The sequence below is a fragment of the Selaginella moellendorffii genome, unplaced genomic scaffold, assembly GCF_000143415.4.
Source record: "Selaginella moellendorffii unplaced genomic scaffold, v1.0 SELMOscaffold_4, whole genome shotgun sequence".
In the NCBI taxonomy this organism is placed as follows: domain Eukaryota; kingdom Viridiplantae; phylum Streptophyta; class Lycopodiopsida; order Selaginellales; family Selaginellaceae; genus Selaginella; species Selaginella moellendorffii.
Genome location: NW_003314265.1, coordinates 3,846,583 through 3,860,590, shown reverse-complemented (window position 1 = coordinate 3,860,590; position 14,008 = coordinate 3,846,583). Strand labels below are relative to the sequence as shown.

Here is a 14,008-nt window from a genome sequence, read left to right as displayed (position 1 = left end):
GATGTGTCCAATCGCCACGTAGGGAAGGGTACATAGCGTGTCGTTTGACAAGTAGGAATGGGTAAACAGCGTGTCGTGGATATATCGGATATTCGGAATGGGCTGTACTGCCACGTGGCGCGCGGATCCCACGGTTGACGTGGCCGGCTTAAAGCCGCCCTAATTTTAATCTCTATGGATGCGCGCTTTCATCCTCGGCGAGCTCGTCTCCCCAATTCGGCGTCTTCTCGGCTCCGGCGGGGCGATTTCTAGGCTAACATCCCTTGCATTCTCCACAGCAGCATTGCGCCTCCCATGGCGGCCTCGATTCTAGGTTGCGGTTCTAGCAATGGCGTCGCGGTCACCGGTAATCCTGCTCCAGCCGCGGCGGCCGAGGTGCCCGCGCCTCTCAGGCCGCTGGAGGAGCTCACGGAGCTGGATATCAGGCAGCTCACGCGGGAGGACTGTAGACGCTATCTCAAGGAACGGGGTAAGCTCGTGTGTCTCTTCTCTTCTTTGTGGGGAATTATTTTGATGGTTTTTCTTTGCTACTTGCTAGGAATGCGCAGGCCGTCTTGGAACAAGGCACAGGCGATCCAGCAAGTGCTGTCTTTGAGGAGTTTGCTTTGTCCTTCCAATCCGGTAGGCCCTTCCTCCAAGAACCCGGGAAGTGCCGCGAACGTAAGCATATCGCGAATCCTTGGAAGTTTAGTCCGAGAGATCCTTTTATTCTTCTTCTTTCCTTGCAGGCCCCTCCGGCTGAAGCAGCTGCTGCTGGTCACACCAAACAATTACTGGACAAGGTCTCTCAGCAAAGCATGCCAGATTCTTGTCCATCTAACAACGCCTCTGATCCTAGGCCGCTCGCCGGATGCTTTGGATCTCTTGCCCCGACGTTATCAGTTCTCAATCCCGATGCGAAACGTAACCCGCTGAGGTAGGCAAGTTTGCTTTGACAAGTAGTCTTACACCACTCTTGGCTGTTTAGTTCTAAACCCGCGTCAACGACAAAGCCTCACAGTGCCCAGCTGACCATTTTCTACTCCGGTATTGTGAACGTGTACGACGATGTCCCGCTTGACAAGGTCAGCGAAAGCGTGTTTGTTGCCATCGATTTTTTCAAAGCATGACATCAGTTTAACAGGCACAAGCTATAATGCTTCTTGCCGCGAGTAAAACGTTTCACGTTCCGACAAGTTCAGTGCCTGGCCATCCGCCGTTTACGAGTGCAACCCAACAACAACAACAACAACAACGAGAGCTTAACCAACAAACCGAAGCCACGCAAAAGTACCCGATGCAGCACCAACAAGCTCCTCAAATATATCTAAGCTCGGGTTCAGCTCTACCCGACGAAAGCTGCACGGAACCTGGTACTTGGTGTGCTTTTCTATGCAAGGATTTTTGTCTCCTGACCCTGAGCAGGGCTTCCACAGGTCAGAAGTGCATCGCTACAGAGATTCCTGGCTAAACGACGAGACAGGTAAATCACAAAGAACCAAGCTCCTGTTGTCGTGATGCGGTAATAAAGCGATGTTCAGGTTGTCAGGGAATCCTTCCTCGTCTAGGCGGAACGACAGATCCAAAAAGCGGAGGTTCTCCCCGCCACCGTCACCGTTAACTTCGGCTTCGTTCCAGTTTCCTCCAAGTGCTAGAACATCGCAAGTTTTAAGATACTCCACTACTTCTACAACTACGATCACTACTGCCACTGCTACTGCCGCTACTACCACTACTACTACGGGTACCACGAATGGTGGACACTGTTCCAATTCCAATCAAGCAAGCGAGAATGCAGGCAGCGATACCTCCGGTGGAAGTTCTGGAACGCCGGACACAAGCGACACAACAAGGGACAACGACAATGGACGAGTTTCCAACGAAAATGGACGAGTGTCCACCACTTGTCTCGCAGCAACGTGAGAGCTCTTGTGAGAGCTCTTGTGGGGCAATCTCCCATCTTGCTTGGCCGAGAGGTTTTTTTTTGTATATATAAGGTTTGGATTGGACTATTTGTCTTTCTTCTTGGCTTGAAGTGACTCAAACATGATACACATGAAAGAAAAAAGACGAAGAAAAGAAAGGGAGTTTTAAAGATGAATATCAGCTTACAAGTTCTACACGAGAAAAAAACTAGAAAAACGAACTACAACCAGTACCTGTGTAGCAATAGCAAGGCGCCCAGCAATGGCTGGCTACTCGCAAGCCAGCTTCGTATCAAAGCTGCTTAAACAGATAGCAAACGCCTGGAATGCCGAGAGCGGGTACCTGTAATCCATCGTAAACATGTCCTTACCAATCTTCCCAAACTGGAGCAGGACTTTGTCCTGCTCGCCCTGGCAAACAGGAGCCGGAGGTTGATCCGCCGCTGCCACCAGCTGGAAGTTCTTCACGGAAGCAACAGTGACCCGGCCCCGGAAGTTGAGACACCAGCACTGGAGTTGATCGTGCCACCTGGGAGACTTGTTCTTGAGCACCAGAGGATCGCCCTTCACGTACCGATCGCCGCCGCTGCTGCTCAAGCCGGGCTCGCCGACGGCGTCGTCGGCCACCGGGGCTGCGGCGCTGGGCTTTGCGGACATGAAGGTGAAGGAGGAGGAGTCGTCGGCGTGGTGGCCGGACAGCTCCGTGGAGGCCGGTACTGCCATGCCTTCCGAGTCGGAGTCCATGGACACGGCACCGACTGCGTGGAGAGTACACTGCATGCGTCTCGGACCCCTCGTACCCAGCACGTTGAGCTCGTAGGATATGTGCGCAACGTTGTAACTTCCCGCGGGGACCTTCGGGGACACCTGTTTTGCAGCAACTCGGCGGCCTGCACGATTTGTTGACGCGATCGCACCGCTGTGGGGCGGTTGTGTGTCGTAGATCGCGAACTTTGTGCCCAGGAAGTTTGACCTGTGATTAAAAACAACGTAAACACGCGGCGGAGGAAAACTTCAGTACTACCTCAGCTTTCCAACGCAGCTGCTGCTGCCCCGAGACATGTCCTCGGGGTCGATCGAGATGATGTAGTCAGTGCTGGTCGCCCGCCTCGACTTCCTTGCGGCCAGCAAGAATTTCCCGTTTTCCGTCAGTGCTGAGACCACCAAAAGCAAAAGACAATCTCAACCAACTTCGCGAGAGCTGTCCAGGAAAGAGAAGACATACTTGGTGTCAAGCCCAGGAACAGCCTGTATGTAGCAGTCGTCCTGTCCCGTTCGATGTAGCACTGAACTGTTGCATCCCTTGGCCCAGGCTACACAAACACAGAGACAAGCCACAAGTTCCAATCCAGCAAAGTTAGAATCGAGCAAACACTGGAAACAAAAAGGAAGAGAAGAAGAGACAATGCACAGAGGAAGGAATGAATTACCTGTTTGAGGGAGACTGGAAAGGTGAGCTTTCCAGAGAGCTCCGGGGACTTGACAAGCTCTTTGGTGATCTCCCTCCAGGTGCTACACACGGCAGCGCATGCAACCACGTTCTTCCGCGACGGCCACACGTTGTCGCTCGACTCGAGCCTCTGGATGATGTCTCGCAGCAATTCCGGCGGCATGTTGGCCCAGCAGCTCTGCCGAGACATCTCATTCCTGTGATCCGGCGGCGCCGCTGGATCGCCACCGACAGAGGCGAGCGACGAGGAGCGAGACCTGTGGTGTGGCTGCTGCTGGGGCTGCGACAGCCTCACCTCGAAGCTCCGCCTGGAGATGCTGCCAATCCCGCCCTTGAGCTCCTGGATGTCCCGGATGAAATTCTTAAACGACATTTCTCGCCCAGGCAGCTATAGATCCGTGAGATCTACCCGCATTGCCAGCTTAGCGGCGCCACAGCGCGAGAATGTAGCTTGTCGCGCATGGATCTAGCGGCGCCGGCAAGAAATTACCTCCGTCCGGTCCGGCTGCGGGGCAACGGGGCGGATTTCTCATCACAGCGCATGCGCCGGGCCACCGATCGAGCTGCTCGCCACTCCCCCGCTGCGCAAAAGCCCTAACCCTAATCCTCCAGCAATCCTCGCTTCACGCATCAACCATAGCCATGGGCAAATGTTTTTCTTGACGCCCACTCCCGTTTGGTTTAAATCGCCCACGCCCTGTAAAAGAGGACACAACAGAATGTACCACGCCGGACCAGAATATGCTTTAAAAGAGCTACCGGAATATCCATTCCAAACGCGGGAGAGAATATTCCACCACCTGTTAACTCCTATTCATTCCTGGCCATCATCATGTTCACAAATTCTTCGTAGTTTACTTGGCCGTCACCGTCGATGTCAGCGAGCTCGATCATCCGATCCAAATCCTTGTCAGTCAGGTCTTGGCCCATCGTCTTGAGCACATTCGAGAGCTGCGAAAAAAGATTTGGAGGATCCAATTAGCACGGAAGTTTGAGAAAGAAAAATCTGTCACGGAACCTCTGATGCCGAGATGAATCCGTTCTTATCCTTGTCGAAGTTCGCGAACGCTTCTCTCAATCTCACGGACGAATCTTCATCCTGTGGGACACTCCCAAAAGACGAAATTTTCAGTTTCCTCGTGAGCATATGGCTAAAGTTACCTTCATCTTTTTGGCTATTAACTCCATGAAGTATGAGATATCGACAGGGCAGGGATCGTCGCTTCCGGCAGTGACGCCGTCGATCATCTCTTGGAGCTCCTCCTGCGTAGCGTTGTAGCCCAGCGACTCGAGAGCCTTACCCAATTCCTTCTTGCTCGTCTTTCTTCCTGGGATTCACAAAGTCGTGCTACACTTAGCGAAAGGAAGAAAAACGAATGAAACGAGCACGCCTTACCCTTTCTCTGCAGCAAGTCGAGCACATCCTGGAACTCGCAAATCCCTTCCTGCTGCTGTGATCCGTAGCCTGGAGAAAAATCCGAGCTTGGAGAGGCGGCTTGAGTTGAGCTCGTTCGCTTCTGCTGCGGCGGAGGTCCCACCGTCTTCGACTTCTGCACCGAGTGGCCACCAGACTTCCTCATTCCTCCCGCAGATGAGCGAGCAAGGAGCCTCTCTTATAGATCCCCTAAGCTTGCTGGGAAAGCTCTAGGAATTTCGCAAGGAAATCCTGGAAACGCAACTAAAAGAATGCTTAGTCGACGGTCCACTAGCGTAGCAATGGACCCTCAAGTTACGCCAGCAATACGGAACCTCAGCTTGTCGCGGAAAGTTGGCTGGATTGTCTAAGAAGAAAGTTGTTCACCGATAGCAAAACGAGTAAATCCAGTCGCGATCACGAGCATGCTCTTCGCCACAGCCATCTAAAACGAAGCATTAGTCGTGCAGAAAAAGAAAACTAAGTAGAGAAGAAGTGTGAGCTTCGACAAGTAAACCGGTTAGAAGTAGAGAAGAAGTACCTTGTTCCTATGCCTTTCCTTGTGAGCTTCGACCGAAGGGATTGCGTTTCGTAAGTTTCATCTTTTCCATGAGTTCCTGCGCCTCGTGAACCTTCCCAGCTCTGGTCAACCCCCAAGCGAGCGTGTCATACGTTATCGCGTCGGGGGGACATCCCTTGGCGATCATCTCGGCGTACAACCTGTGAGCTCCATCGAGTTGCTTGTGGTGGCACAGAGCTCTCAGCAAGGTGTTGTAAGTCACCACCGTCGGGTGACACCGTCTCTGTGCCATGCCCCGGAAGAGCTTGAACGCGTCCTCGAGCTTGTCCGCGCGGCAGAGGCTGTTGAGAAGGATGTTGTAAGTCACGACCGTCGGAGCGATCCCCTGTGTGACCATCTGCTCGAGGAGCTTGTGCGCCTCGTCCACTCTCCGCACCTTGCAGAAACCATCGATGAGGCAGCTGTACGTCGCAACATTCGGAGTGACCCCTTTCTTCACCATGCCGTCCAGGACTTCGGCTGCTGCTTGCACCTTGCCCGACTTCGAAAGCCCGTCGATCAGAGTCGTGTACGTGACCACGTTTGGGACGCAGTTACTGCGGACCATCTTGTCAAAAACGTCCTTCGCAGCGACCAGATCCTTCTTCTTGCAAAACCCGTCGATGAGAGTGTTGTAAGACACCTCCGTTGGAACGTATCCTTTCCCGGCCATCTCTTTGAACAGCTCGTAAGCCGTCTCGATCCGCCAGGCCTTGCAGAGGCCGTTGATCAGGGTGTTGTAAGTCACGACGTTGGGGTTGATCCGTTGCTTCACCATCTTCTCGAAAAGCAAGCGTGCCTCCTCCACTTTCTCCTCCTGGCAGAGTCCACTCAGGACAAAGTTGTATATGAAAGCATCCGGCTTTATACCTCTCGTCGCCATCTCCTCCACAGTGGCCAGTGCATCGTCGATCCTCTTCGTCTTGCACAGCCGCTCGACAATAGGCCCATACGTGAGAGCGTCTGGAGGGGCGTAGCGTGCCATCTTCTCAATCAGCTCTCGAGCTTCTTCCACCCGGTTGAGCTTGCACAGCCAGTTGATAATCGTGCTGTAAGCGATGGCTTTCCGCTTGAATCGTTTTAGCCGCATCGTGTCAAGAAGCTTGTAAGCCTCGTCAAAGTTGCCGACTTTGCACAGGCACGAAATGAGGATGCCATAGCCAGACGCTCGAAGCGTATACCCAGCCTCCATCATGCCCTGGTAAACTTCTTTCACTTGTTCCAAGCGTCCGGCTTTCGCAAAACCATCCGCAACAGTGTTGAAAGTTGCTGCTCCCGGTATAACTCGCCGAAGAGCCATCTCTTTGAGGAGAACAAGCCCGTCGTCGGGGTACCCCGCTTTGCAGAGTGACTCAATGACGATCTCGTATACCTGGCTCTCGAAAACCATACCTTTCTCGAGCAGCAGTCGCAGGAGCTCGTTGGCGTGCCACGCTTGTATTCTGTGGCACACGTTCTGGAACACAACTGGTAACGTCGGCTCGAAGCCTCTCGCCTTCAATCTCTCAAGTGACCTCCAGAGCTCGGTGTCCGAAAAGCCGAGTTCTCTCTCGGCAGCATGAACTTTGCGTTCCTGGAGCAGCACGCGGTCCCTTATCGTCCGAAGAGTGGACGCGTCCAAAGCAATGTCTCCTCCGGTGCTTAGCATGTCGAACAGAGCGTAGACCTCCGTGAGCGGCCTGGAAGATAAAATGCCCCCGACCAAGATACCGACGATCGTATCACCCACGGGGTAGCCTCTGTCCGCCACCGTCTCGTAAATCTCAAACGCTTCCTCCACCATCTTTCTCTCGCAAAGAGCCACCATGACGACTCTCAAAGTCACCTCGTCCGGCCCGTGAGCATCAACCATCCAGGCAAAGTACCGAAGCACACTCTCCATCTTCTCGAGCTTGCAAAAGGCCTTGATGATAAACTTGAAGTCACTGGCAGGGAGCGTCGTTCGTCCTCGGGAAACCACACTCTCGATCATCACCCGGGCGTTCTCCAGATCCCTGCTAGCCACGGAGCCCCGGATCATGATCGAGCAGATGGCCAAGTTCGGCCTCAAACCACTGTTGAAAAGCGGCCTCGCGACTCTGCCAACTTCCACGCTCAAGCCAGCCTTGAAGAGCACCGGGAAGAGGCAGTGGAGCGCTTGCCAGCTCCCACCGATGGAAGCTTTCTTCTCGGCCCATCTGTAGAATCCAAGCAGAGTCTCCGCGTCTACTCCAGTGTTGCGCTTTGCATTGCTCCACAGCACCGCGCTGACGACGTTGCTCGTTAGCCAAGGCTTCCCCTTCCTTCTTACTAAGAACTCTCTCTTTCCTCCTCCAGGCAAATCTTTCCTCTCTTCTTTGGAGATTTCTCCTGAGATTTTCTTCCTTCCTTCTTCGTCGGCGGCTCTTCCTCTTCCTTCTTTTCGTCTTCCTTCGGAGAGGATCCCCTCGAGCTGCTGCTCCCAATCCCGCTGCTGGAGAATCTTCGTGACCTCGGAAGCCGTCAATTTATCCTTGAGCGTGATCCTCCACGATCTGCCGCTGCCTCTAACCATGGAACGAGAGATTCTTCCCTCAAATCTCCCCCAGCGATTCGCATTCTAGCCTCCGCATACCTCCCAAGATCCAGCGTCCTCCTCCATTCGCAAAGAACCCTAAACCCCAGAAGAGTGGCGAATGGCCGATCAGCACGTGGCATCTAGGGCTTATTTGGCACGAGGAGAAGGCGTGAACCCTGATTTCTTTTCTCGTCTTTCTTCCCTCCATGGCGTCGCGCAAATGCCGCTTCTGGATCGATCGGCGGAAGAGAGGATTCGATCGGCGCTAGCGCTGGAGGAATTTCCAGGAGGGAAGAGGAGGAATGTTCCAGTTTGGAGGCGGCGCCCAGGCGGCGCCTGTGGCGGCCGCCGAGACGCCATCGCTTCTCTCGGATTGGAAGGCCTATGCCATGGGAGGAGGAGGATCGGCCGCTGCTACTGTCAGCCACGACCAAGAGGCGGGGGCGTTTAGATCCGCGTTTAACACGTAAGTTCTCAAAATTTTCCAAGCTTTTAGCTCCTCTAGTGGATCTTTCCATCTAGAATGGATGATTAGCTCTTGCTCCTTTCAGTAGCTTCAGAGCATTCTTGCTGCTTCATGCGTTACTGTTCTTGGATTTTAAGTAGCATTTGCTTTGCTCGCATCCTTTGGATCAGATCATTAGCTCTATTTTTTTTTTTTTTCTTTTTTTTTCTTCTCTTTTTTCTCTTGATCAGATCTTTAGCTCTAAATGTTTTTCTTCCAGGGTGACTACGAGGGTGACAAATTTGCCTGGGAACGTCCAGACGGCTGCCACAGGCGGCTTGCCATCGCGAAACCAGCTGCTCTACTTCAGCATCATGCTCGGAGCCGGCTGCTTCTTCATCTTCATCTCTCTCGTCATGTTTTTGCCGCTCATCGTTCTCATGCCCGCCAAGTTTGCCTCGTGCTTTTCCCTCGGCAGCTGCCTTGTCATCGGTTCCTTCTTCGCCTTGAAAGGCCCCAGAGCCCAGCTCGCACACATGATGTCGAAAGAGGTACCGATCGTCGGGTTAATCTACTTGGAAACAAACTAAGAGGTGAATGAGCTCCATGTTTCTACTCTTGCGCTGTGAGCTGAGCTCTGCGAGTTTGCTTTTGCAGAGACTACCCTTCTCTGTTGCGTTTGTAGGAAGCATGGTGGGAGCGATTTACTCGTCCGTGATCATGCACAGCTATCTTCTTTGTTTGCTTTTCTCCGGTATTGAGGTAATCAAGCTCCTGTTTTTGTCTACTCCATCAGAGCTTGAGTCGAGCCTTGCAGATTTTAGCGTTGCTATACTACGTGTTATCGTATTTCCCCGGTGGCACTGCGGGTTTGAAATTCATGCTGTCAATGATGAAGAACATGATCCTGGGCTGTTTTCGCAGGTGACACCCGATTCATCACTTGTAGCATAGTGAACGAAATGTTTTCCAAGAAGGATAATGCAATCACAAAAATATCGCAACGCTTACAGTGATAGATCTTACAGAAAAAACCAAAAAACATGAGGATTTAGATAGGTTGACCCTTTGGAGTGATCAAATCCTTGAGCCACATGTAAATGGGAACCAGCACGAAATAGAGTGAAGCAATCCCCCCAACGAGGAACCGGAAGAAGAACGTTAGAGGATTGCTGGGAGCTTGAACGTCCTCGGCCTTGGGACCAAGCTGGAAGATCAACAAAACAGAGAAAAGATCAACACAAAACTTAAGCCAAAGAGCACAGCAAAACTTACATCCAGAGGAGAGTCGCCAGCTTCTGGTTTCACGCCGGTTACCGAGCAGCCCATGATCAATCCGTGCCTCCTCACGCCCCGGTACCATTTGGGTCCAATCCTCTTGAGCTGCACGTCCTGGAAGCCTGCCTTGGTGAACCAGTCTATGTACTCTTCCTCCTTGGGGAAGAGCATCCACATATCCGCGAAGAAGCGCGAGAGCCAGAAGGTGGGGTGGACGGGACCGATCAAGCACGCCTTTCCACCTTTCTTGAGCACGCGGTAGGCCTCTTTGATGCCTCGCTGAGGGTCGGGCCAGTACTCTATGCTGCAGAGAAAGAAGAAAGTTTCGATCAAAGTCAGACCTTTCACCGTTTAGCAGTAAATCCTTGATGCAGGCTTCAAGTCAGCAGGAAATCCCAGAACAGTGATCCATGCCATGAAGCCAAACGGTGGTCTCACGTGAAAAACTAAAGAACTAAAGGCACCGATCCACAGTCACGCAAGATCACTTTGATCACGTAAAGCAGCAGACGATCTGATCTCGCGCAAATCTAAAACATGGAATGGCTGACAAGATCCAGTACAAACTAGATCCCGTGATCCTGCCAGGAAAAAAAGCTCCATGCATGCATCCAATACACAGAAAACACTGTATGCTCCAAGAAAAAAAACCATGGAGGAAGAAAAGTGCACAAGAAAAAGCTTACCTCCCAGCAGAAACGTATCGATCGGCGTAGTCGGTCTCGAAAGGAAGATCCTCCGCGTCCCCTTCGATGATCTTGCACTCCTTGAGCGGCTCCTTCTCCTTGGCCTTGGCCAACTGGTGTGGCGACTGATCCAAAATGGTAACATTCCTGGCGTCCACATGCTTGACAATCCCCAGCGTCGTGAATCCGGTGCCACCGCCAACATCCACCACCACCAAGTTCCGGTCGCTCAGATCCGCCGGCTCGAGCGCATCATCCCTCATGTCCTCGGTCCAGTGCCCCGGATTGATGATGTGGTCGTAGATTATCGACAAGAAGCGGTAGAACCAGAAGGCCTCCTGCTTGTGCTGGATGAATCGCGGCTGCATTGCCGGCCGGGGCGATGCCGACGCAGATTGCGCCGCGGCACATCGAACGAGCGGCGAATTCCTGCGCATTCTCGCCGCGACCGCTAAACCCCTAAAACCCTTTCTAGATGGAAGCCGGGCCGATATTCTCGCAATGCGAGGAAGCTCGCTGCCGGAGGCCCCGCATTCGAGCGCCTGGACCGTGCGAGGCGCCGCGGCGGCCATTGCCATAGCCATTCCGCCAAAACCACGAAGAACTCGAAACTATGTGAGATTTTAATTAGGTTACATGCCATAGTCCCATGAATCAAAACAATACTATAAGTAAGCTGATTATCGGCAAAATTGGAACTATATAACACTCAGTTTCCTTGGCAAAACATTGACGAACATTTTTTTGATGCTTTTCTTCTCAATCCTCCTCACTTTCTTCTTCCTCGGCTTCGTTAAGCCACTGAAACGAGAGGATCGATCAGTGATATAAAAGTGATGGAAATAAAAAAAGAAGCTTACTTTGATGAAGCTCTCGCATTGCCTCAAGAACACCTTGTCCGCTTCCTCGGCTCCGGCCTTTTCCGACGCCCAGGACATCACCGCTTCTTCCGACACCAAGTCCTTGTCATAGAGCTCCTCCACCACCTGAGGTTGTGCTTTCCGGGATTAAATCTATGCGGGAGTGACGACGAAGCGAGAGTTACCTTGGAAAACAGTGGAGAGAATTCAGAAGCGCTCTCGAGACACAGCTCCTCGAACTTAAGGAGAACTTCGATCTACAAATGGGAGAGAATCGGTGTGACGACATGGTAAACAAAGACAAAAGAGAGCCTACCTGGTCGTCCTCGGACTTTAAGAAGTTGCGGAACAGCGTCGACCATTTCGAGATGACCTGCTTCGTTGTCGACAAGAGCTCGGCTAAACAAATGACTGCACATTAAGAGACTAGACAAGTGGAAAAAAACAAACCGGCAGTAGAATGTGGCGTCTCAAGAGCCAGGTTCAGCATGGCTCTAAACATTGCTCCAGCGCAGTCTGAGAACGCCTTATTGTATCCCAATCTGAGATTTCGACGTCTTCTTTAACGAGTAGAGTAACAAAAGTGCACTTACTTCAGGGAATTGACTTCCAGAACCACGTTCTCCAGCTTCACTCCGTTCACCGCTCGCTTGAAATTCTCTTCAACCTAAGAAGATCACGCATCCATCAACATTTTCGTCAAAAGAACCAACAAGATTTACCTCTTTTTCAAAGTTGTCGTCCTCGTCAACGCTCTCTTCCTCGTCACTTAAGAGTTTCTCCTCGGGAATGACATCGACATCTTGGATATCATCTTCTTCTTGCTCTTGTTTTGCCATCAGTTCCTTGATTTTCTCACCGCTGATGGCTGCCGCAGACTGCTTCCATTCTTCGTCGTGGACTGCGTCCTTAAACCAACGATAACCCGCTCCGTCTTGTCCTACCTGAACTTTGTTTGCAGATATGTCTGAGAAGAAACATATACAAACCACACCTCTTGACTAGACCAAGACTGCCTGACATTGTCTTTGCCAACGGAGTTTTCCTTCTTCCGATCGTCTGCAACCATAGACGATATCAAAATGTCGGCATTAGGTTCGAAACAAATCCTTCCACCTGAATCGTCACCAGTTGAATCTGCATACTCAAGCTCCTCATCGCTGCTATCTTGTTCCGTGGGTTCAGGAACACGAGATATTTTTGAGTATTGTGGTACCGTGAAGTTTTCACCAATGGTAACCTGTACCATATCTACACAAGGTCATGGTATAAACCGGATAGTATAGCTAACCTTGAAAGAGAGAACAACTCCAGGCTCTAGTCTGGCGCCGGCTTTGACAAGGACACCGTCGCAAATGATAGACTGAATAACTTGTACATTGTCGGCTATTGTCACATTGTCCCAAATGTAGCTTCCTTCCACGACCACATTCTCACCAATTTTGCATCCCCGGCCAATAACTGAGTTTTTGATCTTGCTGTGACTGCCAATTGTAGTACCCTGCCCAAGGAACGTATTTTCGCCGATCAATGCATTTCTAGAAACGGTAGCACCTGGCAAAAGAAAAAGAATTAGAGAGGTCAAGTCTAGAAAGACTACCTTGCTCTCTGTACTTGTTGCACCGATCCAGATTCACAGTGGCTTGCGAGTCCGAGAAGGAAACTTCAGGAACAATGGGATACGTCCACCTATGTAGCACATCCTTGCTAACGACGTCATACGCTCGAAAGTTGTCGATCCGAGTAGCATAGTCTTCAAAAATCTCGTAAGTGTACACCTTGTTTCCCATGATCTTCAGGCAAACCCGTATACTTAGCTAAGCATTTCGTATCATAAAACCAAAATGTTTGGATACCTCGTCGCTCAACAGCCCTCGAACAAAATCTCTCCGCATCTGCTGGTAATCGAAGTTGTCGGTAAAAAGCATCAGAACTTCCGGCGAGCATATATCGATATGACAGTCCTGTGAAAAGCAATAACTTGAATATCCGAAACCTTCATGAAATAAAATAAAATAAAAAGAACGAACCTGCATGTCAAGGTGAAGCCGGACACCTTGCCTGCCAGCCAGCAAATTTTTGTCTAGCAAGATCGATTGGCGTTGCTTGTTGGGAGCACCATAGTGGAGAAGTTGCTTCGTAGCCGGATCAATCGCAAGAACGAGCTCCTCATTACCAAGGCGCGTCTGATGCGTCAATGGCGATGGCTTGCAGCGCTTGACAACCATTGTCATGACGGCTAGCTTGTCCTTCGTCCTTCGCGCTTTGTGCTCCTGTATAACTTCTTTGAGCGGCATGTTGCTCACAGTGTCGCCGCTTACAAGCACAAAGTCTCCCAGAACCTTGGAAGAACAAACTCATCGTCAACTAGAGCACAAACTTCTAGCAAACTACGTACCACATTTCTCTGATCGATCGAGCGGAGCGCATCGCCAGCGCTCACGCAGTCATCGGACTGGATGCAAGTGAGCTTGAAGTTCGGCTGGGATTTCCACCGCGATGTCTTGAGATAGCTCGTGACTTGCTTGGCATGAGCGCAGCAAAACACGAACACCTCCTCAATGCCGGCCGAGGCGAGCCATTCCAGAGTGTAGTCGATCATCGGAACGCCGACGAGAGGGAGCAGCACCTGGAATTCTGATGAATCGCCATGCTATAAGAATCACACAAAGCGTACCTTAGGGCGCTCCATTGTGATCGGCCGGAAGCGCTGCGTGAAGCTGTCCGCCAGGAGAATCGCTTGCAAGGGAGTGTGAGCTTCATCGTCCGCCATTTCCTGCCCGCGGCGGCCAGCTCTCTGTGCCGCCATTTCCCTCGCGAAAGAATCCCTCTTTCCCTCCCAGCTCTGTTTTTAGGGTTCTTCACACCCAAATCAC

General features: G+C 51.6%; 7 protein-coding genes across 9 annotated transcripts; 2 read left to right on the top strand and 5 right to left on the bottom strand.

Annotated features, from left to right (window-relative positions):
• Window positions 1-187: 187 nt before the first annotated feature.
• LOC9654214 (protein TIFY 4B) lies at window positions 188-1,991 on the top strand. The gene is made up of 7 exons (XM_002964626.2): window positions 188-469; window positions 539-660; window positions 729-916; window positions 968-1,064; window positions 1,124-1,352; window positions 1,405-1,462; window positions 1,521-1,991. Exons 1-7 carry the CDS (start codon window positions 295-297, stop codon window positions 1,900-1,902), a joined length of 1,251 nt encoding a protein of 416 aa, XP_002964672.1. The 5' UTR covers window positions 188-294; the 3' UTR covers window positions 1,903-1,991.
• Window positions 1,992-2,055: 64 nt separating this feature from the next.
• Window positions 2,056-4,139, bottom strand: LOC9654213 (tubby-like F-box protein 6). 2 transcript variants are annotated; one of them, XM_024668952.1, is made up of 6 exons: window positions 3,335-4,014; window positions 3,130-3,217; window positions 2,929-3,058; window positions 2,669-2,877; window positions 2,504-2,604; window positions 2,056-2,468 (listed from the first exon to the last, which is right to left on the bottom strand). In XM_024668952.1, the coding sequence occupies exons 1-6, from the start codon at window positions 3,725-3,727 to the stop codon at window positions 2,175-2,177; spliced, it is 1,215 nt and encodes a 404-aa protein (XP_024524720.1). In that variant the 5' UTR covers window positions 3,728-4,014; the 3' UTR covers window positions 2,056-2,174. The 2 variants fall into 2 exon arrangements, with proteins under 2 accessions (XP_024524720.1, XP_024524719.1); XM_024668951.1 differs by adding an exon at window positions 4,114-4,139 and having other exon boundaries at window positions 2,056-2,877; window positions 3,335-4,051.
• Window positions 4,077-5,069, bottom strand: LOC9654212 (calmodulin-2/4). Its single transcript, XM_002964233.2, has 4 exons — window positions 4,751-5,069; window positions 4,516-4,682; window positions 4,373-4,453; window positions 4,077-4,305 (listed from the first exon to the last, which is right to left on the bottom strand). The coding sequence occupies exons 1-4, from the start codon at window positions 4,932-4,934 to the stop codon at window positions 4,165-4,167; spliced, it is 573 nt and encodes a 190-aa protein (XP_002964279.2). The 5' UTR covers window positions 4,935-5,069; the 3' UTR covers window positions 4,077-4,164.
• A 71-nt stretch (window positions 5,070-5,140) lies between these two features.
• LOC9654987 (pentatricopeptide repeat-containing protein At1g64580) lies at window positions 5,141-7,954 on the bottom strand. The gene is made up of 2 exons (XM_024668950.1): window positions 5,310-7,954; window positions 5,141-5,213 (listed from the first exon to the last, which is right to left on the bottom strand). Exon 1 carries the CDS (start codon window positions 7,858-7,860, stop codon window positions 5,317-5,319), a length of 2,544 nt encoding a protein of 847 aa, XP_024524718.1. The 5' UTR covers window positions 7,861-7,954; the 3' UTR covers window positions 5,141-5,213; window positions 5,310-5,316.
• Window positions 7,955-8,053: 99 nt separating this feature from the next.
• Window positions 8,054-9,316, top strand: LOC9654211. 2 transcript variants are annotated; one of them, XR_002991648.1, is made up of 4 exons: window positions 8,054-8,329; window positions 8,589-8,901; window positions 8,966-9,070; window positions 9,126-9,316. XR_002991648.1 is itself a non-coding variant. In XM_024668734.1 (3 exons), exons 1-2 carry the CDS (start codon window positions 8,166-8,168, stop codon window positions 8,896-8,898), a joined length of 474 nt encoding a protein of 157 aa, XP_024524502.1. In that variant the 5' UTR covers window positions 8,054-8,165; the 3' UTR covers window positions 8,899-8,901; window positions 8,966-9,100. The 2 variants fall into 2 exon arrangements, 1 of the variants encoding a protein (XP_024524502.1); XM_024668734.1 differs by lacking the exon at window positions 9,126-9,316 and having other exon boundaries at window positions 8,966-9,100.
• Window positions 9,265-10,906, bottom strand: LOC9654210 (2-methyl-6-phytyl-1,4-hydroquinone methyltransferase, chloroplastic). Its single transcript, XM_002964231.2, has 3 exons — window positions 10,273-10,906; window positions 9,584-9,890; window positions 9,265-9,515 (listed from the first exon to the last, which is right to left on the bottom strand). The coding sequence occupies exons 1-3, from the start codon at window positions 10,854-10,856 to the stop codon at window positions 9,360-9,362; spliced, it is 1,047 nt and encodes a 348-aa protein (XP_002964277.2). The 5' UTR covers window positions 10,857-10,906; the 3' UTR covers window positions 9,265-9,359.
• Window positions 10,907-10,949: 43 nt separating this feature from the next.
• Window positions 10,950-13,989, bottom strand: LOC9654986 (translation initiation factor eIF-2B subunit epsilon). Its single transcript, XM_024668732.1, has 14 exons — window positions 13,810-13,989; window positions 13,531-13,761; window positions 13,163-13,474; window positions 12,989-13,096; window positions 12,733-12,925; window positions 12,424-12,686; window positions 12,127-12,372; window positions 11,855-12,076; window positions 11,726-11,799; window positions 11,583-11,674; window positions 11,449-11,531; window positions 11,318-11,389; window positions 11,133-11,258; window positions 10,950-11,073 (listed from the first exon to the last, which is right to left on the bottom strand). The coding sequence occupies exons 1-14, from the start codon at window positions 13,939-13,941 to the stop codon at window positions 11,032-11,034; spliced, it is 2,196 nt and encodes a 731-aa protein (XP_024524500.1). The 5' UTR covers window positions 13,942-13,989; the 3' UTR covers window positions 10,950-11,031.
• Window positions 13,990-14,008: the final 19 nt, after the last annotated feature.

Excerpts from the sequence above, each read along its gene's own strand:
- LOC9654214 (XM_002964626.2), top strand. The coding sequence starts at position 295 with ATGGCGGCCTCGATTCTAGGTTGCGGTTCTAGCAATGGCGTCGCGGTC. Across the intron at positions 1,065-1,123 it reads ACGATGTCCCGCTTGACAAG|GCACAAGCTATAATGCTTCT; the intron begins GTCAGCGAAAGC and ends TCAGTTTAACAG. Across the intron at positions 1,353-1,404 it reads CGAAAGCTGCACGGAACCTG|GGCTTCCACAGGTCAGAAGT; the intron begins GTACTTGGTGTG and ends GACCCTGAGCAG.
- LOC9654213 (XM_024668951.1), bottom strand. The coding sequence starts at position 3,727 with ATGTCGTTTAAGAATTTCATCCGGGACATCCAGGAGCTCAAGGGCGGG. Across the intron at positions 3,218-3,334 it reads TTCCAGTCTCCCTCAAACAG|CCTGGGCCAAGGGATGCAAC; the intron begins GTAATTCATTCC and ends GTGTTTGTGTAG. Across the intron at positions 2,878-2,928 it reads AGCTGCGTTGGAAAGCTGAG|GTCAAACTTCCTGGGCACAA; the intron begins GTAGTACTGAAG and ends TTTTAATCACAG.
- LOC9654212 (XM_002964233.2), bottom strand. The coding sequence starts at position 4,934 with ATGAGGAAGTCTGGTGGCCACTCGGTGCAGAAGTCGAAGACGGTGGGA. Across the intron at positions 4,683-4,750 it reads CGACTTGCTGCAGAGAAAGG|GAAGAAAGACGAGCAAGAAG; the intron begins GTAAGGCGTGCT and ends TGTGAATCCCAG. Across the intron at positions 4,306-4,372 it reads GATTCATCTCGGCATCAGAG|CTCTCGAATGTGCTCAAGAC; the intron begins GTTCCGTGACAG and ends CTTTTTTCGCAG.
- LOC9654987 (XM_024668950.1), bottom strand. The coding sequence starts at position 7,860 with ATGGTTAGAGGCAGCGGCAGATCGTGGAGGATCACGCTCAAGGATAAA.
- LOC9654211 (XM_024668734.1), top strand. The coding sequence starts at position 8,166 with ATGTTCCAGTTTGGAGGCGGCGCCCAGGCGGCGCCTGTGGCGGCCGCC. Across the intron at positions 8,330-8,588 it reads TTTAGATCCGCGTTTAACAC|GGTGACTACGAGGGTGACAA; the intron begins GTAAGTTCTCAA and ends TTTTTCTTCCAG.
- LOC9654210 (XM_002964231.2), bottom strand. The coding sequence starts at position 10,856 with ATGGCTATGGCAATGGCCGCCGCGGCGCCTCGCACGGTCCAGGCGCTC. Across the intron at positions 9,891-10,272 it reads CGATACGTTTCTGCTGGGAG|CATAGAGTACTGGCCCGACC; the intron begins GTAAGCTTTTTC and ends CTTTCTCTGCAG. Across the intron at positions 9,516-9,583 it reads CTGGCGACTCTCCTCTGGAT|CTTGGTCCCAAGGCCGAGGA; the intron begins GTAAGTTTTGCT and ends TTGATCTTCCAG.
- LOC9654986 (XM_024668732.1), bottom strand. The coding sequence starts at position 13,941 with ATGGCGGCACAGAGAGCTGGCCGCCGCGGGCAGGAAATGGCGGACGAT. Across the intron at positions 13,475-13,530 it reads CGATCGATCAGAGAAATGTG|GTTCTGGGAGACTTTGTGCT; the intron begins GTACGTAGTTTG and ends TGTTCTTCCAAG. Across the intron at positions 12,926-12,988 it reads GAGGGCTGTTGAGCGACGAG|ATCATGGGAAACAAGGTGTA; the intron begins GTATCCAAACAT and ends GTTTGCCTGAAG.